General features: G+C 42.1%; 1 protein-coding gene across 11 annotated transcripts in view; it reads right to left on the reverse strand.

The window, feature by feature from the left end:
* The window catches only part of DENND1B (DENN domain containing 1B), a 280,306-nt gene that overhangs the window by 186,930 nt on the left and 65,607 nt on the right, over positions 1-27,769 (reverse strand). For all 11 annotated transcript variants that reach the window (XM_070768714.1, XM_070768713.1, XM_070768716.1 and 8 more), the window contains one exon: positions 2,527-2,570. In XM_070768714.1, coding sequence (XP_070624815.1) covers positions 2,527-2,570 — 44 coding nt within the window. The remainder of the gene's footprint in view (positions 1-2,526; positions 2,571-27,769) is intronic.

Below are 27,769 nucleotides of genomic sequence, written 5' to 3' on the forward strand. Positions count from 1 at the left end.
ATTCAGAATATTCGCCAAAAAGCATATAACAAAACCATTCTCCACAGCCCGTGGCTGGATTCCCACACGAAGTCTGGTTTCTTTAGATATAAAGTGAAGTAGTTAGACAAAATACTACCTAAAGTTCCTTTCAAAAAGTCTACAAGAACTGCTGTGCCCTGAAATCCTGGGGGTTATGAATGCTCATCAACTTTACGTGGTCAAATGCTTCTGTGTTTCACTAAGTATGTGAGGGCTTATTAATGTCCCCCTGACCTCACAAATGTGGGAAACAAAGCAACAGCTAAGACGTTCCTATCACCAGTTTATCAGTCACAAAGAGGAACAGCAACAGTCTGTCTCACTGAAAAATTTACTGCAGCTGAACTCCACAAGCATGCCATCACTTCAGCGAACCCAAAGTGAGGAGCCTCCAGATGCCCTAGGAATTCTCAGGGGCAGTTTTAAGAGTTAGAAATTACAAAGAAATGAAGAATCTGGACAGGAGGTGAGACCAGAGAGAACTAGAAAGACCAAGAGAGAAACAGAATTTTACAACAGTAAAATGAGTCAGCAAGGCTCTAACCTAACTTCCCGTCATGGTGGTTTAATCACTGTCGTGTCTGATTCTTGCGACCCCACAGACAACAGCCCGCAGGCTCCTCTGTCCATGGGATTCTCCAGGCAAGAACACTGGAGTGGGTTGCCATTTCCTTCTCCAGGAGATCTTCCCCACCCAGGAATTGAACCCAGGTCTCCTGCATAGCTGAGACAAACCTAGACAGCATATTAAAAAGCAGAGACATTACTTTGCCAACAAAGGTCCGTCTAGTCAAAGCTATGGTTTCTCCAGTAGTCATGTATGGATGTGGGAGTTGGACCATGAAGAAAGCTGAGCACCGAAGAATTGATGCTTTTGAACTGTGGTGTTGGAGAAGACTCTTGAGAGTCCCTTGGACTGCAAGGAGATCAAACCAGTCAACCCTAAAGGAAATGAGTCCTAGATATTCATTGGAAGGACTGATGCTGAAGCTAAAACTCCAATACTTTCGGCACCTGATGTGAAGAACTGACTCACGGGAAAAGACCCTGATGCTGGGAAAGACTGAAAACGGGAGGAAAAGGGGACAATAAAGGATGAAATGGTTGGATGGCATCACTGACTCAATGGACATGAGTTTGAGCAAGCTCTGGGAGTTGGTGATGGACAGGGAAGCCTGGCCTGCTGCAGTCCATGGGGTCGCAAAGAGTCGGACATGACTGAGCAACTAAACTGAACTCCTACATTAAAGGCAGATCCAAGAGAAGTAACTTCCCATTACTGAGGAACAAACCCAATGGAGCCTCATATGTACAAATCCCGTCTTCACTGTACGGACTTACATACCTAAAATACTTATAAGTCTATTCTTTCTCCAAAAGGCTAAAGACAAATTAAAAGCACATATTCTCTTATTATGTGAAACAACAGTCAATCTAACTAATATTTAACATGCTCACTGAACTCACATTTTCAGCGAAATTTCCTAATTTTAGATACGGATTTTCATGTTATAAATTATTCTTCCACATCAAAATCACGTGTCAGTATATTTCTGAATGAACTGCTTTAAAATGAAGACTTTTATCAGCTTTCATTTTTGTAAATTATATCTGTGAACTTAACATGCTTAAGCTTGTAGGGTTATAATTCTATAATTTTAACAGTGACAAAATTGTTTCACCCCATTTCTTTGCACACAAAAGAAAAAAAAGGAACCTGCTCATCAGATTTCCAGAAAGAGTAGTATATTGTGTAAAAATTTAAATGTGTATGGTTACCCATATAATTCACTTCAAAATTATAAATGTATAATATAAACTATAAGGATTTTTTAATTTACACACATCATGTCGAAATAATTCACAGTTTTGGTCACACTAAATACTTAAGGAACTAGAGAAGATTACACTTAAAATACAAATACAGTAAATTCATTTTGAAGTCTCCTGTTTTAAGAAAATAAAGCTACAAATAAGAATTATTTTAAAATAAGGAAATAATGCCAGTTCAACTCATATATATTAATGATCCCAATATTACTGTATACAAGGACAGAACTGGTCTCTTAGTTACAGCAGCTACTACTTCTTACTGTCCTACTTACACAGCTAAGAAAGAGCTAAGTAGCACCCTTTTGTTCTACTGACAGAAGGGTATTCCTCAAAGAACCGCACCATTGGTCTTTCTGATGGGGAAATGCTTAAGTGTTTCTAAATATATTTTCCACAGATACATTAAAAGAGTGTAAAAACACATGGAAACTGTGAACATTCACTTCCTATTAGCTTCAAGATGGGCCTCTTCATCACCCATCTCGCTGGCAACTTCCAAACATTTTCCAGATACTCTCCATACATGGCTTTTTACTCTCAGAGCTGACCAAGAGGAAATACTTATAGTGATTCATAGGCAGCAGTAGCTTCAGTACCAGTAGTAGCAGTAACAGCAGTGATAATCATCAATATTCAATTTTAAATGCTTTTTAAAAATGATGTGGTTCCAACCTGGTCTGCAAAGTCCTCTGGGAACTTCCACAACACCTCCGGATCTGTAAACGACAGACAGAGGGCATTACCCGGAGAAAACGACGCAGCCGCGGCAACAGTCTAGTTCAAACACTCTTAAGATTGTCAGAGCTACTTTTTAAAATAATTAAAATTTTTTTCTTTAAATATTTACAATCAATGAGGTTCAAAATTAAATATTTTGATAGTTTAAGGGTTTTAATGAGCTTTAGAACAGGAATAATAAAATGAATAATCTGGTCAAACTATTACAAATCAAAAGCAACTCATTTTTGATTTATACACCTTGGACATTAAGATTCTAAAATATAAATTTTCAGATTTAACTCCACTTAATATACTGGTTTTAATTTGAAAAACATATAAATGTGGTAAATATGTAATTAAATACATTATAGCCCACAGAAACTAGACCAAAATACATCACCTTAAATTTCCACTTAAAATCCTAAATAGACATTTTCCCAAAGAGGACATGCCAACAGACGCATGAAAAGGTGCTCAACATCGTGAATCCGAGAAATGCAAACTAAAACCACAATGAGACATCACGTCACACCTGTCAGAACGGCAGCACCAAAAACAACAAATGTCGGCGAGGATGTGGAGAAACGGGAATCACCCTACACTACGACAGGACTTAAACTGGTACGGCCACCACGGAAAACAGAACGAAGACTCTGAGAAAACGAAAAGCAGGGCTACCAATGATCCAGCGATTCCACTCCTGGGTACCCATCCAAAAAAAAGCCAAAAACACGAATTGGAAAAGATACATGAACCCCAATGCTCACAGGAGCACTATTCACAATTGCCAGGATATGGAAGTAGCCTAACTATCCATCAACAGACGAGTGGATGAATAAGATGCGGTGTGTACATGTACACACACACACACACACACACACACACACACACTGTAACATACACACACACACACACAATGTACTACTACTCAGCCAGAAAAAAGAATGAAATTTTGCCATCTGCAGCAACATGGATGGCCTTGGAGGGTATTGTACTAAGTAAAATAAGTCAGACATAAAAAGACAAATACCGTATGATGTCACTTATATGCGGACTCTAAAAAATGAAACTAATGAATGTAGCAAAAACGAAACAGACTCACAGATATTCAGGACAAATGATGGTTTCCAGTGGGAGAGGCAAAGGGGAGGGGCAAGACAGAGGTGTGGTGCTGAGATACAAACTATTATATCCAAAATAAATACGCTCAAGGATATACCATACAATACGGGGAATATAGCCAGTTGTTTTGTAGTAACTATAAATGGAATGTAACCTTTAAAAACTGTGACTCACTATGCTGAACACCTACAACTTAAATTTCCTGTATATCAACTATACATGTGTGTGTGTTAATTGTTTAGTTGCGTCCAACTCTTTGCAACACCATGGACTATAGCCCTCCAGGCTCCTTCCCCAGTATATCAACTATAATTCAATTTTTAAAAAATGAAAAATAAAGTAAAATAAATAAAATAAAATCTCAATAAAAATGTATAAATACTGTCATAATGTTTGTTTTATACCAAGTTTCGCTTTTGAAAGCCCATATATGCAACTCTCTAAGTCAGTTTTTAAAATAATAGAGAAGTTGGTAGGCATACATCATCAACCTTATTTAAAATACAATTGATGTTCTGGGACATTTTAGAGATATTTTTCTATTATATCCAGTTATTCATATATAAAAATGAGTGTTTCATAAATATTCCCACTGGTTTTTCATTTTCAGTATTTCTTAACAATATTTCTCTTCTACTTAGCATAATAAAAAGAAGCCTTTTTAAGGATCACTAATAAATATTTTGGTTACATATTTTTTAATTCTGTCAAAAACATACTTCTGACTACTGCAAATGTGTTTTAAAAGGATACTGTACAATGGATAATACTACTTCTGAAAAAGCCTTTGAAAGTCCAATGTAAGTAGCAACCATCACTGATACACAGGATTTGAATTCCACTCCAGGTAAAAGGCTTGTTAGATCAAAGATATCACTTGATGTACCCAGTCAGTGAAAAGTTATGGTTCAATCCCATTATTTTCACTACTATATTGCTTTTAAAAAAGTACAGTCCAATGATGCATAATTTTGAGTTTTAATTCCAAAATGCAATAGATACCTGGTGATATTTTCAGCATGAGCTGGCTTCTCTTGCTGTATTAAGATCAAAAGATTTTTTTCAAATATTTGAACTTTAAAAAAGCATGCTTTCTACAATTAACCTTTTTATTTATTAAGGAATAAAAAAATTACTACATAGGTTAACATAAAAATCACTTAAAAATCTTACATAAGAATGATGCACTACAAATTTATGGAGCTAATATTAAATGATTACACCTTCCTGTAAAACCAGACATACTTTTTAAATGATTACGACCTGTTAGTGTCAGCTGCCCAGCCGTGTCTGACTCTTTGCAACCCCATGGACTGTAGCTTGCCAGGCTCCTCAGTCCATGAACTTCTCCAAACAAGAACACTGGAGTCAGTTGCCATTCCCCTCTCCAGGGGGTCCTGCTGACAGAGGATCGAAGCCACACCTCTTACATTTCCTGCCTTGGCAGGTGGGCTCTTTATCACCAGCGCTACCTGGGAAGCCCACGGCATGTACAGATCCCCTAAAAATACACTCAGATGTTAACGTCCTGTGGAAACTATTCTGGAAAACATTTACATGTGCAAGTGTATGTGTGTGTGTGGGTTTATGTGGCAGTTGTATCAAAATGGTAGCTATTAGGATTTGAATCTCATAAAAAAAGTATATGATGGATTCTTCATGTGATAGTAAACCAAAGTTATTATCTTCATAAATTAACACAATATATGATGGCTCTATTAAAAGTCATCATGCAGAAATGTACAATAGCCCCTTCTTATAAATAACAGAATTAGAGAGTTTCAATGTGAGTATTTTCAATATCCCTTCTATTTCTAGTTACCATTTGATGAGGGTGAAAGAAGAGAGTGAAAAAGCTGGCTTAAAACTCAACATTCAAAAAACTAAGATCATGGCATCCAATCCCATCATTTCATGGCAAATAAAAGGGGAAATGAAGCACAAGCTGGAATCAAGATTGCCAGGAGAAATATCAATAACCTCAGATATGCAGATGACACCACCCTTATGGCAGAAAGTGAAGAACTAAAGAGCCTCTTGATGAAAGTGTAAGAGGAGAGTGAAAAAGTTGTCTTAAAACTCAACATTGACAAAACTAAGATCATGGCATCTGGTCCCCTAACTTCATGTCAAATAGATGGGTAAACAATAGAAACAGTGAAAGACTTTATTTTCCTGGGTTCCAAAATCACTGCAGATAGTGACTGCAATCATGAAATTAAAAGACACTTGCTTCTTGGAAGAAAAGATATGACCAACCTAGACAGCATATTAAAAAGCAGAGACATTACTTTACCAACAAAGGTCCATCTAGTCAAAGCTATGGTTTTTCCAATAGTCATGTATGGGTGCGAGAGTTGGACTATAAAGAAAGCTGAGCACTGAAGAATTGTTGCTTTTGAACTATGGTGTTGGAGAAGACTCTTGAGAGTCCCCTGGATTGCAAGGAGATCCAACCGGTCCATCATAAAGGAAATCAGTCCTGAATATTCATTGGAAGGACTGATGCTGAAGCTGAAACTCCAATACTTTGGCCACCTAATGTGAAGAACTGACTCACTGGAAAAGACCCTGATGCTGGGAAAGATTAAAGGTGGGAGGAGAAGGGGACCACAGAGGATGAGATGGTTTGATGGCATCAACGACTCGATGGACATGAGTTTGAGCAAGCTCCGGGAGTTGGTGATAGACAGGGAAGCCTGCTGTGCTGCAGTCCATGGGGTCACAAAGAGTTGGACACAACTGAGCGAGTACACTGAAAAAGTGAAAAAGTAGAAAAAGTGACAAATTTTACTTTCTTGGGCTCTAAAAGCACTGCAAACAGTGTAGCAGATATGAAATTAAAAGATGTTTGCTCCTTGCAAGGAAAGCTGACAGATCTACACAGCATATTAAAAAATAGATATCACTTTGCCAAAAAAAAAAGTTCATATAGTCAAAGCTATGGTTTTTCCGGGAGCCAGCGTGAGGAACTCTGCCCGTGGCAAAGGTCATGAGGAAGGGGGCTCGACATACGCAAAGACGGGATCGAGCCTCAGGAGTCCCCCTGGAAATTCTCGAGCATCTACCCCCCAAAAACCAAAGTCTGCCTACTTTACTGCTTTGTGCTCTCACCTACACCTCTGACTTTACGGGGGGCTGTCCCCCACCCCCTCTTTCGGAGAAGGAGTTAACTTAGAGCTCCAGTTAACAATAATTCCTCGGCGTGACAGGTGTGTTTCAACCTACAAACTCCTCTGAAGGTTCTCTAGCCTGCCTGACAGGCTTGTCTGGCCACATGTGATTGTTCACAGCCTCCCAACCGAGAGGCACGAGATGCTCTAAACTTTCTAAAAACAGATTCTTTTAAGGAGTAAGGAAATTATTAGTGTAGTATAGTGGGCTGATTAGAAATTGTATTGGTGAAGGGTTTTTCATTTGTTGAGCCAATGTTTGCTGCTAAGTCTCCACATCCCCTGCCCTTATACACATTAATGAATATATAGAAGAAATAAGTATTAACCTTTGATATTAATCACGTTAGACCTTAGGCTAAGCAAATTCTTTCCTTAATTAAAACCCACTACACCCTCACCCTATAAGAATGTAACTTTATCTGGTGCCTTCGGAAGGTGGCATCTCTTTTAAGAATAATCACCCCTGGAGAAATAAGTGTTCTGGTTGACTGACCGCTGTCACAAGGAGAGGGTCATAAATTGTTAGCAGGCCACTTGGCCAGAAGATGATGTAGCATCCCTATGACCTTTGTATACATTTATATGAAGCACCTGATTTTGATAAAAGTCAGGACTGCTGACCCCACATGACTTTTGTATTACATCTCTGTGTATAAAAGCGGACCCTGGAAAATAAAGAATGGGATCAGTTCCTAGAAAGATTGGTCTCCCCATGTCGTTCTTTCTCTCACCTTCTGGCTGAATTCCCATCTGGAGTGTGGAGGCTTGTCAAGCCTACTAATTATGCTGGGCTTCTAAGATCTGACCAGGGAGGTCTTAGTGTCTCCTCTCCTTAGGGAGAATGGGAGGATGCCTGCAGCCTACGTAGGTGACGCAAATTTCTTGTCTTGAAATTTTATTAGCTTTCCACGTAAACCAAGTTATTCAGCCTCTTTTCTCCACTGAATTTTCCTACTGAGCTATCCTCATTCTACTACTCTTTATATATCTAATTAATATTTAATTAAAGCTATTGTATCCAGTTTGCCAAAGCCATGCCCGCTTCGAATTCGCCGAATCCTACTGGGGCTGGACCCTGGTAATTTATGGTTGTGAAAGTTGGACGATAAAAAAAACAGAGTGCCAAAGAACTGATGCTTTCAAATTGTGGTACTGGAGAAGACTCTTGAGAGTCCCTTGGACTGCAAGAGTCAATCCTAAAGGAAATCAGTTCTGAATATTCATTGGAAGGACTGATGCTGAAGCTGAAACTCCAATACTTTGGCCACATGATGCGAAGAACCGACTTAAGAGAAGATCCTGATGCTGGAAAAGATTGAAGGCAAAAGGAGAAGGCGGGGGGCAGAGGATGAGATGGTTGGATAACATCACTGACTCAGAGGACAAGCATTTGAGCAAACTCCTGGAGACAGTGGAGGACAGAGGAGCCTGGCATGCTGCAGTCCGTGGGGTCGCAGAGAGTCGGACACAACTTAGCAACTACACAACGACCACCACCATTTGACAGATTCCTTGCACTTAAATCTTCAAGCGAGGACACTCGCCCTGCTGGTCAGCCCGGACCGCCCGCCCTGTCACCTGTGGCTTTTGCCTAAGTATGTTTTCGTCTGTTACTTTTCTTCATCCCCTACTCACTACGTGGCTTTATTCTGTCCCGTCTGTTCTTTCCCAGAAGACAAACAAGGGAACACATGAAACAAGCATCCATCGGTTTAGTCACATAGTGGGAAACAGCCTATTTCTTTTCTCTTCAGTCAGTGAGCATTACACTTCGGCACCCAAAAATGTACTCTAATCGCGCCTGCGCATCTGGAGTGGGTTCACTTAGCTCCTGCCTGTGTGGTTGCTTACGCTGCATCTGACGCATCTTGGCAGCAACGCCTCACAAGCACTGCAGGGAAAGAAACAAAGGAGCTCTGAAAGCAGTAATAACCCAAGTTTCAAATGGATGCGCAGAGACTGAAATTTTCTGTTCCCTGAGGATTACTTTCCAGATACGAGATCCGATCTGGCAAAGTTAGGTCCCTTTTATGCTGACTTTATGGGTGAGAGGATGGGAACGGCTGGCAGGGCCAGCGCTGCCCCTGACACCCGGGACACTCTGCATCTGTCTTCTTTCCAGGGCCCGCCCGCCACTCAGAGGAGACTCTGCAACTTAGTTTAAAAAGAAACTGTGCCACCAACGATCCGGAAGCCAAGTAAACAGCAAAGGAAGAACACATAACTTGGTTTTCACACAAACATAATTCAACTCTTACTTTAATAAAAGAATGTTACAGTGTAGTAAGAAAAATATACAAATTTTTATTAAATCGGTAAATTTGGAAAAAGAGTGTTTACTGTGTTATTTGTGCATCACCACTGCAAGCATTCCAAACTCCTGAAGACTGAGGCTTTTTCTAATGTAAAGTGAGAAAAATGTAGTAAAATTTTCTTTTACAACCAGACCTTTCACATTTTCTGGCCTGAAACTAAAAACCAAAATTAAAATAACTTAAAATATTGTGATTTGAATACACTATTTTTTTAATGTAGAAAGGATGTTGATTTGTACAAATGAGTAACATTTACTTAATTCTGTGGAATTCGTAGATGAATATTTTAAAACTGTGCATTTATAAACCATGGTTCAGAGACTACATACTTTTGAATAGGCAAAATATATAACATTAGTGTTTTGCTTGATTATACCTTCAGAGTTTATTCATCTACACGGTAAAGTCAGAACTTTACAAATGAGGAAACTGAAGCCAAACAATGAGAAGTGTGTCTTAATTATAAGGCTAGTTGCTGTCAGAGACTAGACTGTCTTTAGTTGACATCTAAGGAGCAGCCACTTTAAATAATTTCCATAATCAGTATATTTCTCTGTCCCATTTAACTTAAGTTTGATTTACTTTGTTCAAAGATCTACGCAATGCTAAAGAAACAGGAGAAACCCCTGCCCTCCAAGGCCCCACAGCATACATGGAGAAGACGTCACAGAGTTGTCTAGGTTTTGGGGCCAACAAGGTATCCTGCAGGAATGCTTGAACTCGAAAATTTAGTGGCTTATCATTTCAAAAACTGTTCCTGACAAAAGAATGGTGATGTCTCTTGAGTATAAATGAGCAGGGATCATTAAAGAAACGTCTCCACCCATGGAGATACAATGTGGACTAAACAAAACTGGTCTCTACGACACATTGAAAAGGAGAGCATCTGGGACTCCCCAGTGGCTAAGCGGGTAAAGAATCCACCTGCCATGTATGAGACGCAGGAGGCACAGCTTCAATCCCTGGGTAGGGAAGATTCCCTGGAGGAGGAAACAGCAACCCACTCCAGTATTCTTGCCTGCAGAATTCCATGCACAGAGGAGCCTGGCAAGCTACAGCCCATGGGATCACAAAGACTTGGACATGACTGAGCACAAGCATAGTCTTGCTTAAACCTATAGCACAATAAAATAAGCCTACAGGATACTACAGGACAGGCAGCACAAGGAAATCCATGCTAATTTAGAAAGTCACTAAACCACTCAGGAGGGAAAAGCACATGCAAAGTAACACTGGAGTTAGACAAGCAAAGGTTGACTTGGGCTATAAAGTGGGCAGAGAACATTCCAGAACGGAGAAACAATATGCACTGAGTCTTCGAGGTTAAAAGAAAGATTCTTGAAAATATTTGGAACTGAAAGAAAAAAAGGAATAATCTGGAATGTAAAGTAGGAGAGAGACCATCAAGGGATGAAGCCACAAGGACAGGGGCCTGACTAGAGCATTTAAAACGCACCCACAGGGGCTCAGCAGTAAAGAATCCGCATGCAATGCAGGTGACTCAGGTCCGACTCCTGGGTCGGGAAGAGCCTCTGAAGATGGAAATGGCAACCCACTCCAGTACTCTTGCCTGGAGAATATCACATGGACAGAGGAGCCTGGAGGGCTACAGTCCCTGGGGTCACAAAGGTAGGACACGACTGAGTGACTAAACCGCTGAAGTATGAGAGGAAGCAACTAAACCAAGGGAGGAGGAACGACAGCAGTGTCTGGAGAATACTGTTAGCATGTGTTTAAGAAAGTCAAGGGAAGAGAGTATATCCAAAAAATGCTCAAATAAACATGGCAGAACACTGAGCAAGATCATGGCTAAAAAACGGGAACCTGATGTAAAGCATAAGCCACACAGTAAAATGAGCTCCGGCGGCAGGACGAGCAGGAGAAGCACACCAAGAAAAAAACGGAAAAGAGGAAAGGGAGGCACGGTGCATGCAGGCAACGCAACGAAGGGGCTGTACGGGGAGGAGAGTGAAGACAGGAGGGTGGAGATGAAGCCGGACAGGAGAACGTGAAGGCAGGAGGGCGGAGGTGAAGCCGGACAGGAGAACGTGAAGGCAGGAGGGCGGAGATGAAGCCGGACAGGAGAACGTGAAGATAGGAGGGCGGAGATGAAGCCGGACAGGAGAACGTGAAGACAGGAGGGCGGAGGTGAAGCCGGACAGGAGAACGTGAAGACAGGAGGGCGGAGGTGAAGCCGGACAGGAGAACGTGAAGACAGGAGGGCGGAGGTGAAGCGGGACAGGTTGGTCCAATGCTGCTTCCTTTACCCTGGCGCAGACCTGAACACGCTTCAGTGAGCGTAGGGATCATCGGGAACGCAGCAGAGGCTCAGAAAAGACAAAAGGTCCCTGAAGAGGCAGCAAGAGGGAGTCCTGATCAAGAAGGGCTTGGACAGAAGCTGAGAACGTTTTCCACCATGAGGGAAAGGGGAAGAGGAGAGGAGACCTGAGTCCAAGGAGACTTTAGAATCTGGGGTACAAAGTTATGAGTTTTTGCGTAGAAAATTGCTGATTATTTTGTGTGGGTAGCAGGAACAAAGCTCTCCGTGAAGAGGGGAAGTTGTTGGAGCCTTGAGGAGGAGGTGTGAAGTAACTGCTCCGGGCACTGCTGGCGGCACAGTTTGCTGGGTGTCCAGCCTAGTGTGTAAGGGCAGCAACGTGGCATTTCCCCCTCACCATCCAAGGGCCAAGGTGCAGGAGATAAACTGGCAGATGCACTCAGAGCTGAGACTCCCGAGCCATGTGTGATGCAGGGAGAGCCCGAACAGAAGACTGGTTAAGATGAGAACTGCTGATCAAATGCTAATTAAAAAAAGGGAAGTGGTTTTATTTTTCTCTGTAAAATTCATGAGCACTAAATGTTATATCAAGTCATGCTAAATGCATTTTAAAAATGCATTCGCAGTAGAAAATCTACTGCATACATCTGAAAACTATAGGAGTGAAAAATAAAATAAATGAATGGGAACATGAATTATGAAATTAGGTGGCTTAAGTCCTGGCCTCATACCTATAAATAACAACACTTTATGTCTGTGATCAGGGGCAGGAGATATTGAAAAATAAAATAATCAATTTCCCTCTTCTCCCGCCTTCCACTCCCCCTCTGTCTCTCTGGGATGATCTGGAAGAACACCCTTACCTGTTTATCCAAGTGTTTCATATACTGGGTTGGCCAAAAAAGTTCATTCAGATTTTTCCATAACATCTTATGGAAACCCCAAACGAATCTTTTGGCCACTCTAGTATCCTTTTTTCACATATACTATTATGTGTGGGGGGAGAGGGGGGAGAGACAGAAAAGCCTGGAATTAGACAACTACGGTTACAATTACAATTCTCCCAGCTTTGCTGAAATATAATTGACCTACAACCCTCTGTCAGCTTAAGGTGTACAATGAGATGATTAGAGAAACATATCTTTACCGCAATAAGCATTAACTAACAGATCCTTTATCTCACACAGTTACTCATGTGCTGTTTTTGTTATCGTTGTCATGGCGGGAAGGTAAAAGCCCTACTCTCATAGCAACTTTCAAAGACCCAATATAGTGCTTGTGGGCGACTCACCACGCTGTTCATCAGCCCCCTGGAACTTACTCATCTCATAACTGAGAGCTCTGCCCTTGGGCCAACATCTCCCGCCATCGCCCTGGCAACCACCAGGGCTCTTTGCAGCAGCTTCTCTTGTTGCAGAGCTTTGGGCTGCAGGCCACAAGGGCTCAGGAGCTGTGCCTCCCTCGGGCTCTTCAAGTCCAGTGATTGCAGACTTCACATACGAGTGAGCTCATAACACTACTTGTCTTTCTCACTAACTTATTTCACGGAGTAAGATGTCCTCAAGGTTCACTGTGCTGTTGCCAATGGCAAGGCAGCCTTCCATCTTTACAGGGCAGAATAACTACTCCATTGGACTCGTATTACACCACATTCCCTTTAACCAAGGATGGACACTTAGGCTGTTTCCACATCTTTTCTTTCTGATTTTATTTCCTTACGTTTGGCTGTGCCGGGTCTTTGGCGCAGCACTCAGGCTTTCTCCAGTTGTGGCAAGCGGGAGCTCCTCTCTACTTGCAGGGAGCAGGCTTCTCGCTGCAGTGGCCTCTCGTTGCAGAGCTTGGGCTAGAGGGCGCAAGGGCTCAGCAGTTGTGGCACGTGGGCTGAGCTGCCCGGCCGCCTGTGGGATCTTCCCGGACCGTGTGCCCTGCACTGGCAGGCGGGTTCTTCACCACTGGCCACCAGGGGAGGTCCATGTTTCCGTACCTTGACTGTTGAGACTAATACCATGATAAGCATGAGGGGCAGGTATCTCTGCAAGACAGTGATTTTGTCTTTGCTGGATAAACACCCAGAAGTGGAATTGCTGGACCACATGGTAGTTCTATTTTTAATTTTTGAGGAACCTCCAGATTGTTTTCTGCAGTGGCTACATCTATACGTTCCGACCAGCAGTGAGTCAGGGTTTCCTTTCCTCTACATCCTTGCCAGCGTTTGTCCTCTCTCGTCTTTGTAAAGCCGTTTTAGCAGGTCTGAGATAATATCTCATTAAGGTTTTGATTTGCATTTCCATGATAATTATGACGTTGAGAACCTTTTCATGTACTTGTTGGCTATTGTTATCTTTTCTTTGGAAAAATGTCTAAGTCCTCTGCCCATTTTTTAACTCTATCGTTTGGTTTGTTGCTATTGAATGAGTTGCTAATATTTGTGGTATTAAGTCCTTAGGTATGTGGTTTGCAAACATTTTACCCCATTCCATAGGCCCCCTTTTCAACTTCTTGCTTATCTGCTATGCAGAGCCCTTCCGTTTCATATAGTCCTACTTGCTTTTTGCTTTTGTTGCTGGTGCTTCTGCTGTCATATACAAAAAAATTATTGCTGAGACTGACGTCAGTGAACTCATCATTATGTTTTCTTCTAGGATTTTTTTTGGACAAAACTGCAAGACTTTATTGAATTTTTTGTTTCAAACTTTAAGTCAGTGTTACAGTAGTATATAATTTCATATTTTATGTTTAAGGCTTTAATGCATTTCAAGTTAACTTTTTTGACTTCTGAAAGATAAAAGTCCAGTTTCATCTGCACCTACATTCATCAGCAATACTGGCTTGTAGGTTCCTTTTATTTAGTATTCTCATCTGGCTTTAGTTTCAAGGTAATACTGGTCTTATAAAAATTAGTTAGGGCATGTTCCCTGCTCTTCAATTTTTTGGGAGAATGTAATAAAACCTGGCACTAGTTTCTCCTTCAAATGTTCAGCAGAATTCACCCAAGAAGTCATCTGGTCTTAGGTTTTCTTTGTTGGGAGGTTTTTGATTACTAATTCAACCTCCTTACTTATTACTGGTCTGCTTAGGTTTTCTATTTCTTCAGGATTTTATCTTTCCAAAAGATAAGATTATTATATTTTATTATGTTTTCTCTTTTCTACTGTTTTTCTATTCTCTATTTCCTATATCTCTGCTCTGATCTTTGTCATCTCCGTCTGGTAACTTTAGGGTTTTGTTGTTCAGTCGCCCCGTCATGTGCGACTCTACGGCCCCATGGACTGCAGCACACCTAGGTTCCCTGTCCCTCACCATATGCCCAGGTTCATTTTCACTGGATTGGTGATGCTGTCCAGCCATCTCATCCCCTGACACCCTCTTCTCCCTCTGCCCTTAGTCCTTCCCAGAATCAGGGACTTTTTCAATGAGTCATCTGTTCGCATCCAATGACCAAAATACTGGAGCTTCAGCTTCAGCATCAGTCCTTCCAGAGAATATTCAGGGTTGATCTCCCTTAAGATTGACTGGTTTGATCTCCTTGCTGTCCAAGGGACTTCCAGGAATCGTTTCCAGCACCACAGTTCTAAGGTATCAATTCTTTGGCATTCTGCCTTCTTTACGGTCCAGCTCTCACAACTACGTGACCACTGGGAAGACCGTAGCCTTGACTATATGGACCTTTGTCAGCAGAGCAGCGTCTCTGCTTTCCAACATGCTGTCTAGGTTCGCCATCACTTTCCTGACAAGAAGCAATCGTCTTCCGATTTCATGGCTGCAGTCACTGTCCGTGGTGATTTTGAAGCGCAAGTCATCTGGGGCTTTGTTCTTTTTCTAGTTCCTTGAAGTATAAAAGTCAGGTTGTTCAAGACCTTTCTTTTTCTTAATGTAGGCATTTATTGCCATAAACTGTCCTCTTAGCATCACTTTTGCTGCATCCCATCAGTTTTCTTATTTCCATTTTCGTTTCAATATTTTTTTTAAATTTTATTTTATTTTTAAACTTTATATAATTGTATTAGTTTTGCCAAATATCAAAATGAAGCCATCACAGGTATACATGTGTTCCCCATCCTGAACCCTCCTCCCTCCTCCCTCCCCATACCATCCTTCTGGGTCGTCCCAGTGCACTAGCCCCAAGTATCCAGTTTCAATATTTTTAAATTTCCCTTTTGATCTAATCTCTGGCCCACTGGTTGTTCAGGAGTGTGTTGTTTAATTTCTACATATTTGTGAATTTCCCACTTTTCCTGTTGTTACTGGTTCATAGTTTCAAACCACTGTGGTTGGTAAAGGTACTTTCAATCTTTAAAATCTGCTGAGACTTGTATTATGACCTAACATGGTCTGTTCTGGAGAATGTTCCAGGTATACTTGAGAAAAATGTATATTCTGCTGCTGTTAGAATGTTGTATGTCTGTTAGGTCCATTTGATTCAATAAAAGTATCTTGTAGGCAGCATATCAGTTCAGTTCAGTTCAGTCACTCAGTCGTGTCCGACTCTTTGCGACCCCATGAATCGCAGCACACCAGGCCTCCCTGTCCATCACCAACTCCCAGAGTTCACCCAAATTCATGTGCATCAAGTCGGTGATGCCATCCAGCCATCTCATCTTCTGTCGTCCCCTTCTCCTCCTGCCCCCAATCCCTCCCAGCATCAGAGTCTTTTCCAATGAGTCAACTCTTCGTGTGAGGCGGCCAAAGTACTGGAGTTTCAGCTCAGCATCATCCCTTCCAAAGAACACCATAATAGCTGGGTCTTATTTTCTGGTCTATTCAGTGACTATATGGCTTCTGCTTTAAATGTTAAATTCACCAACAGGTTAAACTGTCCAATGGAAAGGCACACAGTGACTGGACAGATAAGAAAACAAGACCCAACTAAATGCTGCCTACATGACACCCACTGCAACTCGGAAAACACACACAGGCTCAAAATGAGCCAATGGAAAAAGATTTTCCATGCAAACAAACGAAAACCAAAAGAGAGCAGAGGGATGTGTGTGTGTGTGTGTGCGCGCGTGCACACACGTGTGTACACACACACATATATATTGGTCAAGACAAAGTCAAAAACTGTAACAGGACAAGGTCATTATATAATAACAAGAAGGTCAATTCATCAAGAGATTCTCAAAGTCCTAGGTACACATGCATCCTACACCAGAAGACGTAAATACTCAGGCGGACACAGCTCCCTGGTGTCTGTTCTGTGGTTCCCCTCGTGCTGTCTTCCTTTGTGAGTTCACCGTTTTCCATAGTGCTATACTGTGATTCCCTTTCTTTATCTTTCGTGCATCTACTACAGGTTTTTGTTTTGTGGTTACCCTGAGGTTTACTTGGAAAATCCTAGAGATACAGACAGCAGTTATTTTGAACTCATCACAACTTAACTTTGATCAGATATAAAAACTCTACTCGTCTATTCCTCCCACACACATTTTACGTTTTTGATGTCACACTTTACATTTTTATACTGTGTATCTGAAAATTATTGTTGCTATAGCTGTAATACTTTTGTTCTTCACCCTTTATACTAGAGTTGAGTACTTAACAAGACACCATATTGCAACATCGGAGCATTTTGAATCTGACTGTGTTTGGCCTTCGCCTGTGTTGTTTCCATATGTCTTCATAGTTAGCATCCTTTCAGTTCAGGCTGAAGAAGTCCTTTCAACATTTCTTGTAAGGCAGGCATAGTGCTGATGAACCACCTCAGCTTGTATTTGCTTGGGAACGTCTTTACCTAGCTTATTTCTGAAGGACAACTTTTCTGGGTTTAGTAGTAGCTGACCCTTGAACAATACAGGTTTGCCCTGTGCAGATCCACGTAAGTACATACTAGAGTAACACAATCTGTAGAACTGCAGATACGGAGCGCCAACTGCAGAGTTATATGCAAATTTGCTTCTGCTTGGTGGTGGGAGGTCAGTCCCTCTAACTTGTTCAAGGGTAGTTGTTCAAGGGTCAACCGCATTCTTGGTTGGTGGTCTCTTTCACCACTTTGAATGTGTCATTCCTTCCTCTCCTAGCCTACAAGGTCTCTGCTGAAAACTCTAATAGTACTTTCATGAGAAAAATATTCTTGCTGTTTTTAAAACTCTGTGGCTTTGATTTCAGACCATTATAACATGTCTTAGAGAAAACCATTTCGGCTTGAAATGTTTGGGTGACCTATTAACCTCAAGAACGGGATGCCCAACTCTCTCCCCAGGTTAGGAAAGTTCTTAGCCATTCTCTCTCTAATATGTTTCCTATTCCCCTTCCCTCTCTTCTCCTGCTGGGACTCCAGTGGCACAGGATGGGTTGCCTTAATGATTTCTCCTAAGACCCACAGGCTTCCATCATTCTTTTTCAATTTACTTTTCACTCCTCTAAGTGGTTAATTTCAGATGATCTGTCTTCACGCTCACAGACTGCTCTGCTTGGTCTACTCTACTGTCAAAGCCCTCTATTAAACTCTTCAGTTCAGTCACTGTGTCCTTCAGCTCCACAATTTGTTTAGTTTGTCTTTTCTATAGCGGTTGTACTTTCGTTCTTGTGCTGTTTTCCTGATATAACGGAATTGTTTTCCTGTGTCTTCTTATAGCTACCTAAGCGTTGTTAACACAATCATTTTGAATTAATTGTCAGGTGATTCCCTGGAACTCCACTTCTCGGCGGTCAGCTACTGAAGGCTCACTGCACTCCTCTCGTGGGCTCATGCCTCCCTGATCCCTGTAGCCCAGCGCTGGAGTCTGGACATCGAAACAGCAGCCATTACTTCCAGATGTTACAGACCAACTTGCGTAAGGGAAACTTTCATGAGCAGGTGGCGGCGTGCTGCAGCGCGCTGTGAGTCCGTGCCCAGTGGTGCAGGAGGTGGGGTGGCTCCTTGGCTCAGGCCACTGGGGTCAACGGCACCTATGATCACATGGTCCTTGGGAGGTACTGCAGGGGATCCACTGAGGCTGCCAAGGGCTGTGAGGGTCCTCAACCCTGCCTCCAGGTCCAGCGGCTAGAATCCAGGATGAGCAGCAGCAGTGGCCGGTGCCATGGGATGCCCTCGGCTACTGGCCTATGTCATGAGCAGAGGGTGATGAAGGCTGGTAATCAGGGTCCCACCTCCCATACAGGTGCAGGGCTGGAGGGGCCAGCTGCAGTCAGCCCAGGGGGTCAGGGGAGACCCAGGACAGGGGACCCCCCGAGTCAGGCCCATGGCAACCCAAGGGGGCCCTGTCAGTGTGCCCTCTTACGACTGCCATCTTCCCTTGGGAAGAGGGCACTTCACACACTTCCCCACTGCGTGCAGAGCAGTGGGGGCAGTGACAAGCATCAGATCGGGATGTGCGAGTGCAGAGCCAAAGGAGCCAGCCCTGGGCACTCACACAGCAGCAGGGGCTCAGCCGTGGGGTCAGGCTGGTGTCCTGCCCTTGCATAGCTGCAGAGCCCTGGGCTGGCTGCCCCTGCGGGTCCCAGGCTCCAGCAGGGGAGGCTGGGAGGACAGGAGTTGGCAAAACGGGAGGGACTCAGGTGGCTGGTGTCGGCAAACACAAATATCTGCGGGGTGGAAGCCAGTGAACTCTGCAGGGGTTCCAGACCAGCCGGGGTCACCTGCAGAGCAGGTCATGGGGAACTGCAGCTGCTCCTGCCACATGGCAACTACAGGTGGCCAACCCTCCTTCCTCGTTCCTAACTGTCTCTGTGAGTCAAGTTGCTCAGTCGTGTCCGACTCTTTGCAACCCGTGGACTGCAGCCCACCAAGCTCCTCTGTCCCTGGGATTTTCCAGGCAAGAATACTGGAGTGGATTGCCATTTCCTTCTCCAGGGGATCTTCCCGATCCAGGGATCAAATCCAGGTCTCCCGCACTGCAGGCAGACTCTTTACCATCTGAGCCACTAGGGAAGCCAGCTGCCTCTGTTAAGTCTTGGCTTTTGCCGGTCTCTGGGTGGCTGAAACGGAAGCAGGACCTGTGCGTGGTGCTCCAGAAGCCTGGGGAATCTGGTCACAATCCCACTGCTCTTTCCCTCCGAGGGGACTCCTCGCTGCAGAGTCCCTTCTGGGTACTGAGCAAGGCTGGCCTGGGGGAAGGGATGACACATGCTAAATGAAGCTGTTCTTCCTTCCCAGCCATGGTTATTCTCAATTCTGTTTCACTGTGTTGCTCAAGTTATCAAGTGGCATCCAGAGTTCTCAGAGCTGTTTTTGTTTGTGAAGAGCTGTCTAATTATTTCTATGTTGTTGTGGGGAGGGGATGGAGGCTGAGACCTCCTGCTCCACCATCTTGCGGACATCACACCCATAAAATGATAGTTTTCACTACATTAGTCAAAATAGCTTGGCAAAGTCATTAATTACTACAATTTAATACCCAAAAGAAACTGTTTCAAAAGCAACTCACTCCCTCATTTAGGGCCACAGATGACCCTGGTGAAGCCGGAGGTTCAGAAAACCACTAGCCTACATCTCAGAAAAACAGATTTACAGCACTAGTACACATATAATCACTCGTGCCAACAAGGTATTAATAAAAATCTCTAACAATCCACCAAAAAAATACAGTATCATAGACTGCGTAACATTACACACTGCAATAGGACTACCAGCAACAGTAAAAGTAGAACCAAACTCATTGCTGAAAAAAATGTTAACTTCACGCAACATCTTAAGAAAGCATACACAGTTAGGTATTTGTACAAATTAAAGTGAACATATAGATGTTCATTTAAAATTCCAGCATCTCCTTAAAAGCCCAGCTAAGTAGTTCCTAAACTTCAGTGGCAACAAAAACGCCTAGATAGCTTGTTAAAACATAAACCCCTGGGTGCCAGTTACATGACTTCTGAGTCTGGCGGTCGAAGGCGGGTCTGAGAGCCGTGTTTCTAACAGGATCCCCAGTGACGCCACTGCTTGTCTGAGGACCACGCTTTGAGAACCAAGAGCACAGACAGGGCATCCCTCACGTTGATGAGCATGATCAACCACATGTTACAGAACTTCGTATTTGTCAGCTGAAAACATTCTTTTAAATGAGGCAATGAAAATTCAAAATTCTCTTTATTACATATACATTTTATCTGGCAACGGGTGTATTTTCAGAGGGCTAGAAAGAAACAACCCAGACAGTAATAGCGGGAAGTAATTTTGACAAGAAAAATATTACCAAGATGTTTTTTAAATATTTCAACATGAATCAGTTCAGTTCAGTTGCTCAGTCGTGTCCGACTCTTTGCGACCCCATGAATAACAGCACGCCAGGCCTCCCTGTCCATCACCAACTCCCAGAGTTCACTCAGACTCATGTCCATGGAGTCAGTGATGCCATCCAGCCATCTTATCCTCTGTCGTCCCCTTCTCCTCCTAGCTCCAATCCCTCCCAGCATCAGAGTCTTCCAGTGAGTCAACTCTTCCCATGAGGTGGCCAAAGTACTGGAGTTTCAGCTTTAGCATCATTCCTTCCAAAGAACACCCAGGACTGATCTCCTTTAGAATGGACTGGCTGGATCTCCTTGCAGTCCACGGGACTCTCAAGAGTCTTCTCCAACACCACAGTTCAAAAGCATCAATTCTTTGGTGCTCAGCTTTCTTCACAGTCCAACTCTCGCATCCATACATGACCACAGGAAAAACCATAGCCTTGACTAGACAGACCTTTGTTGGCAAAGTAACGTCTCTGCTTTTCAATATGCTATCTAGGTTGGTCATAACTTTCCTTCCAAGGAGTAAGTGTCTTTTAATTTCATGGCTGCAGTCAACATGAATAGTTACTATCAAAATGGTAGTTCTGGTTCTATACAACAACGGAAATAATTTTATTCCAAAATTAAGTGTTTGATGACATTGGGGCTGTATGATTTAAAGGAACAATGGTGAGGAATTATGGCTACATAAAGATATACTGTCCATCATTTTCTCTATCTCTGTATGCCATATACAACTGTCCATATCTAAATAAGGTATAAATCTTTTTTGAATTAAATAATACCATCTGCATCAACATGGACGGACCTAGGGCCATCCTGCAGGAGGAAATGGGAACCCATTCCAGTATTCCTGCCTGGAAATCCCATGGGCAGAGCAGCCTGGTGGGCTACCATCCGTGGGGTTGCAGAGCCAGACACGACTTACTGACTAAACAAGAGGTTATGATACAAAGTGAAATAAGTCAGACAGAGACAAACACCATATGATATTGCTAACATGTGGAGTCTAAAATATGACGCACATGAACTGATCTATGAAACAGATTCACACACACAGAGAAGAGACTTGTGGTTGCCAAGAAGGAGGGGGATGGGGGACAGGTGGACTGGGAGTTTGGGACTGGCAGATGTAAACTAGTAACGTAAGGTGGATAAACAACAAGGCCCAGAGAACTATATTCTACATCCCATGGTAAATCACAATGGAAAAGAATATATATACATATGTATAACTGAATCACTTTGCTGTACAGCAGACAGAAATTAACACAACACTGTAAATCAATTATACTTCAATTAATTTTTTTTTCAAAGATATATGTCTTGGGACTTCCCAGGTGGTCCAACAGTTAGGAATCCACCTGCCAGTGAATGGGAAATGGGTTCAGTCCCTGGTCCGGGAAGATTCCACATGCCATGGGGCAACGAAGCTGATCTACTACGAATATGAACTCCTGAAGCCCGTGAGTCCTAGAACCTGTGCTTCACATCAAGAGAGGCCACTGCAATGAGATGCCTGCACACGCCATCTAAAGGGTGGACCCTGCTCGCTGCAACCAGAGAAAGCTGGTAAACAGGAATGATGACTCCGCACAGCCAAAAGGAAATAGACAAACCCTTTAAAAAAAAAAAAAAAAAGATATGTCTTTTTGTATCTTACCACCTAACAGGTCTATGAGAAATTATTTTTCTGTGTTTTCTTATAAATGCCAATATCTGTGAAGATAAAAAATAATTTAAGACCTCTGTTATTTTTCCTTTGGAAATTCCCCCCCAAAAAATTATTATATATGGATAGAATCATAGAGTTTTCTGAATAAGAGAGAACATTAAAGATTCTTTTTTATGGTGAATACTTAGGAGGTTATATTGTCTCAAGTTTGGATGTAGTACCTACTGAAGCCAAAACCAGAATCCAGATATCCTTGTTTCAAATACACATCCTTTCTAAAATTCTCTGTTGCATATAAAAGCACACTACAAAAAAGCCCAATATATTCTACTTCATTGATCTTTAATTTTATTGTTCACTAAGTGGATAGTAGTTCAAGGAATATTCACAAGTTTAGAATTTTTCCTTATTATCTACAGGAAAATAAATATTTTTAGCACACTAAATATTTAAACATTTTTGTAAAATAATGACCTAAACCCTACAGACTTTCTCTGAACAATATTTGGAAAAATGTATGTGCAGAAACCTCAAATAGACTATTAATTACCAACAGATTCAAATCAGTATCTTCTCATCCTAGAACTAAAATAAATCTTCATTTACTCACTTTGAGTTTGACTTACATATACAAAAATGTGAAGAAGGTGAATTATTCTAAGATGTCTTATTTCAAAACCGGTTATAAAAATAGCAGAGATCATACTACTTATTGCTTTACACAATGTCCACATTGAAAATTAAAAGCACACAATTCTGGAAATCTGTCAGTTTGCTGAACCTCTTAAAAATGTATATAAGCAATGGTGTAGAAACATCTAAATGTAATAACTATCCCATTCTGATAATCTTCACCCTGAAGAATCATCTGGATAAACAGCTACTACTATGAAATGATTTTGGTGCTTCTGAAACGCAAACCATAGAAGCAATTTAATGAAGAATTCTAGCCTTTATGAATGTTTCTTCCCAGAATGATCTAAAATTAGCATCACAACTCAAAGCAACGAAGCTCTTTCTGCTTATATATAAGCAAATTCTAGCTAAAGTAATGAGAACGGAACTTCAAAGAACCTTAAGAAAATAAAATCCATAGCAGCTGAGATATATCATTTTGCTACTTCTAGTCCTTTTAAACAAGGCCTATTATAATAAAATGAAAACCCTCATCAATCACCTGATAAGAGTAATTCCAAACTTAACCAAACAGGGCTAATGGGTGAGAATTGAATTGAAAACACCTTGACAAAGAAAGCAATTTCTTTTCTTCGCACTCCTCTGAAGCTGTGGGTGATCATGGTAATCGAACCATCAACAGTGAGGGCCATCTGTCCTGAGGGCCCTTCAGGAGAGTTTTAAAAAATCAACAACAGGAAAAAAAAAAAACAAGAAATGCTGTACCACAGATGTTCAATCCTGATTAATCTATGACAAGGAACTTACAGCTGAGAATCAATGTTTTGACGTTTTTCAGATACCAATCATTAAGAGCCAACACAAAAGTTTTTTATGAGAACGCAGGGGGAGAAAGTTAATAGATTGCTTATAGAAGGATGATCTTTCATATGAAATCTGAAATACCTTTCAGTCAGCCAAGATGTCCGTCATGTCCTAAAGCGACGGCTTTTATTATAATCCCCTTACAGAGAAGAGCAGACAGGAGCCCAGGCTTTAGGTTAGCCCTCAGACGAGCATCTCAAGACTGCTGCTCTTCATACATTCTTTGGACAAGTACATGATTAAGCACAAAGAAGATGTTTATATTCACATGTTTATGTTTCAACTCTTTGAACTAAAAACAGATTTTTAAGAAACAGCATTAACATGGAAACTCAGAAATGTAAAATTAGTTGAACCTCATAAAGCAGTTTTGTTTTATTTATAACATTTAAAATAATTTTCACAGTAAACCAAGAAATAATTTCCAGCACAAGAGCAAACTAAGTCAAAAGCTTTTCCTGTCTGAAATATAGTTTGAAATACAGTAGACTGCCAGCATTTTTGTATATAACCCAGTTTGGGCCATTTGGGAATAAGCCCAAGTCAATGAATAAAACAGAATAACTATTAAAATGACTCAGAGTTCACTACACTGAAAATCTGTAGTTATTAAGCATAACTACAAAAACATTTAAAATTAATTTTAAAATGAAAAATACAACTATAAAACAAGATACTAAAGAACCAAATAAAACCATGCATCTCAGGTTTTTTTCAAAATACTTTCAAGTTAGATTCAAACTAAGTGTAAAAGAAATGTTAATTTAAGGCTCAAATACATGAATTCACTGAGGCTTACTGTACATGCAATTACTCCTTAACTACCTCTGTGCTGCCAGAGTCTAAGAGTCTGTGACTGCAGAAACAGGGCATCCTCACGCACCCCAGAGACACAGCACAGAGGCGAGCACGTCTGCACTCTAGGAGAAACACTCCACCGGTGTGCAATCTGAATTTACTGTGTGTGCGCTAAGTCACTCGTGTCCGACTCTTTGCGACCACACAGACCGTAGCCCACGAGTCTCCTCTGTCCGTGGGATTCTCAAGGCAAGGATACTGGAGTGGGTTGTCATGCCCTCCTCCAGGGAACATTCCCAACCCAGGGATTGAACCTCTGTTTCTGATGTCTCCTACACTGGCAGGCAGGTTCTTTACCACTAGCACCACCTGGGAAGAAAGCCCTTGGAAATGAACAACAGAATTAGAAAACCTCCCCCTAGATGGCTTACGATACTAAAATTATCTGAAACAACATACATAAATAAGGATTTTTTAAAACAAAGAACAAGAGAATTCAAAACATGAGCAAACTAGATTCTTTCTTTTGTTAAAAAAGGCAAATTTTGAAAACAATCAAAACTTTTAAGGACTGAAAAATATATGTGTGTGTCTGTGTGTGCATGCTCAGTCGTGTCTGACTCTCTGCGACCTCACGGACTGTAGCCAGGCTCCTGTGTCCGTGAGATTTTCTAGACAAGAATAGTGGAATGGGTTGCCACTTCCTCCTCCAGTGGGTCTTCCCTGCCCAGGGAGTGGACCTGTGTCTCTTATGTCTCCTGCACTGGCAGGCGTATTCTTTACCATTGAGCCTCTTGGGAAGCCATTAATGAAAAATATGTAATATGAAATTGTAAGTTCAATAGATGAAATAAACCGATCATATACAACTGAAGAGAAAAATAGTGAGATGAATCAGACATAAAATGATATTAAACAAAATGAGGTAGAGAGAAATCTCCCAAAATGAGAAATATAAAGAAAGTTAAGAAAAATGGAGACTAGAAGTAATATATATAAGTCTATTTCAAGTTCTAAAAGTCAGGTCTAACAGACCGGGGTGTATAAAACAAGGGAAGGACAGAGATAGAAGAAATAGTGACTGCGTTCTTTGAAAGCAGTGAATGATGTAAATCCTCAGAACTAGAAATCACAACAAACCAAAAGAATATCTCAAGAAAGACATATTCGGGGGCACTGTAATGAAACTACAGAGTGCAAAAGAACCACCCATATTTAAAAGCACCCTAGAGGAGAAGAGGCAGCTATACCTCTAAACATATACTTATTTTACATGCAGCAAAAGTATGCACAATATATAATAATTACACCTGCGGCAGACCTTCCAAAGACAGCAATGGAATCCAGAAGACAGTACAACAATACATTTTAAACTTTTGAAAAAGTATGTTTGTCCTTTGAGAGCTGCATAAAGAGGAATGTGGGTAAAGATAGAACTGTCTAAAGAGATATTTACCAAATAGGGACACTTGCTAAAGAACTTATAAAGACTGCAGCAGCATCAGGGAAAAAAAAGTTAATTTTCCAAAGGAAAAGTATGAAATGCAAGAAACAGTATATTTCTTGTACCCCACCTATATATACACAACTATATATATATTGAATCACTGCGACTAATGAAGTCCTGGAAATTATGTATAAGCCCATTAGTGTGGAAATGGTTACTGCATTATTATTCTATGAGATGTTACAGCGCCTTGAAAAAGACTAAAGCCTTGAGAAACATTGTATTTGTTCATATAAGGGGAAAAAGAAATCTCTGAAACACAGTGTTAATGAAAACAAGGAGGCCAGATGAGGCTGGAAAGAGAAGGAGAAGCAAGCAGAACAGGAGGGTCTTAGCAGTCATCCAAAGGAGCCAGGCCTGCACTCTGGAAAAGGCGCACGCTTGGGAGTTTGAGTGGAGGGGTGGCAAGTCCTGGCACGCTTAACAGGGTCACCTGGCTGCTGCACTGAGCATAAGCTGAAAGACCACAGAATAATAAAGCCAGTTACAACCATCCTGCTAACACAAAGTGAACCAAGCCCCTGGAGAAAGAACTTGGATCTTATAAATCATCTAAGAACTCAGATCTTATTATACTACTAATAATGGACACCTGTCATTAAACCCCTGGGGCTGGGATTCAGACACGTACGGACGATTTGTGGTAAAATAAAGGGAAAGGGGTCAGATAAGACCCACTCTCTTGAGAGACACAGTACAGGGCCTAAGAGTCAGAGGGAAATTCTCCCGACAGATTACAGCAGACACTGGATGCCCGTGACCTGATGGAGGGGCGGTGAGAACTCTGAGAAGCTCCAGCTCCGCAGAGCTCCTTTAGCACAGTCAGGGGTTACCAAGATCCTGGCGGTGAGGTGACAGGGAAGATGCAACGAGCTGTGATGGACGTCATCACGAGGGGAGGTCCAGGCATCAGGAGCAGCCTGGGCGAGGCCGAGGGACATCACGGCCAGCCCCACCCAGGGCCACGAGCACCACCCCAGTGGGAGCACTCCCAGATCCAGAGAAACATCGGCAGCAGCATCGTGGAAAGGACGCAGAGGGGCATCGCGCGCGCATGCGTGTCACGGGGCAGGTGAGGGAGACCAGCACTTCGCAGCCCCGGAGAGGTGGCTCTGAGGGGTCCGCAAGAGGACTATAGGAGAAGGGCCTCTTCATAAGGGCACAGAGCCTGGACGGGACCCAGCGAGGGGCACCAAGCTTTCAACATCCGAGTCCAAATGGCATACCAATGTGATGCCATCTGTAGCCTCGCGCTAGAGAAGGCTAAGGACTCTGGGGGCGACACCTTCGAAATGTCCACAGGAGAAGTTAAGAAACTTGCTAAAGAAAAGTGTAATGATGAGCACAGAGTGCACAACCTGGACATTATACTCAGTTCTCAATCACGAGAGAGAAACTTTTAGGTTTTCCTCGAAATGAGAGGAGGAGAGATTCGTGAACAGGTCGTTCATCCTGTTTCTAGTTGTCTTAGTTCTGAAGTCTTCCCTGTTGGTGGCTGGGATTACCTCGAACTAATAATGGGCAGGTAGCATTAACCTCCGGGGCCTATGTACGATGGGTAAATACACTGACACTGACAAGAGGAACCCTTCCCGGAAGGGGCGGGAAGCGCTCAGTCCTAACTTGCTTGCAAATAATTGAGCCCGGGAGTAACTGTCA

The sequence above is a fragment of the Bos indicus genome, chromosome 16 (assembly GCF_029378745.1).
Source record: "Bos indicus isolate NIAB-ARS_2022 breed Sahiwal x Tharparkar chromosome 16, NIAB-ARS_B.indTharparkar_mat_pri_1.0, whole genome shotgun sequence".
Lineage (NCBI taxonomy): Eukaryota > Metazoa > Chordata > Mammalia > Artiodactyla > Bovidae > Bos > Bos indicus.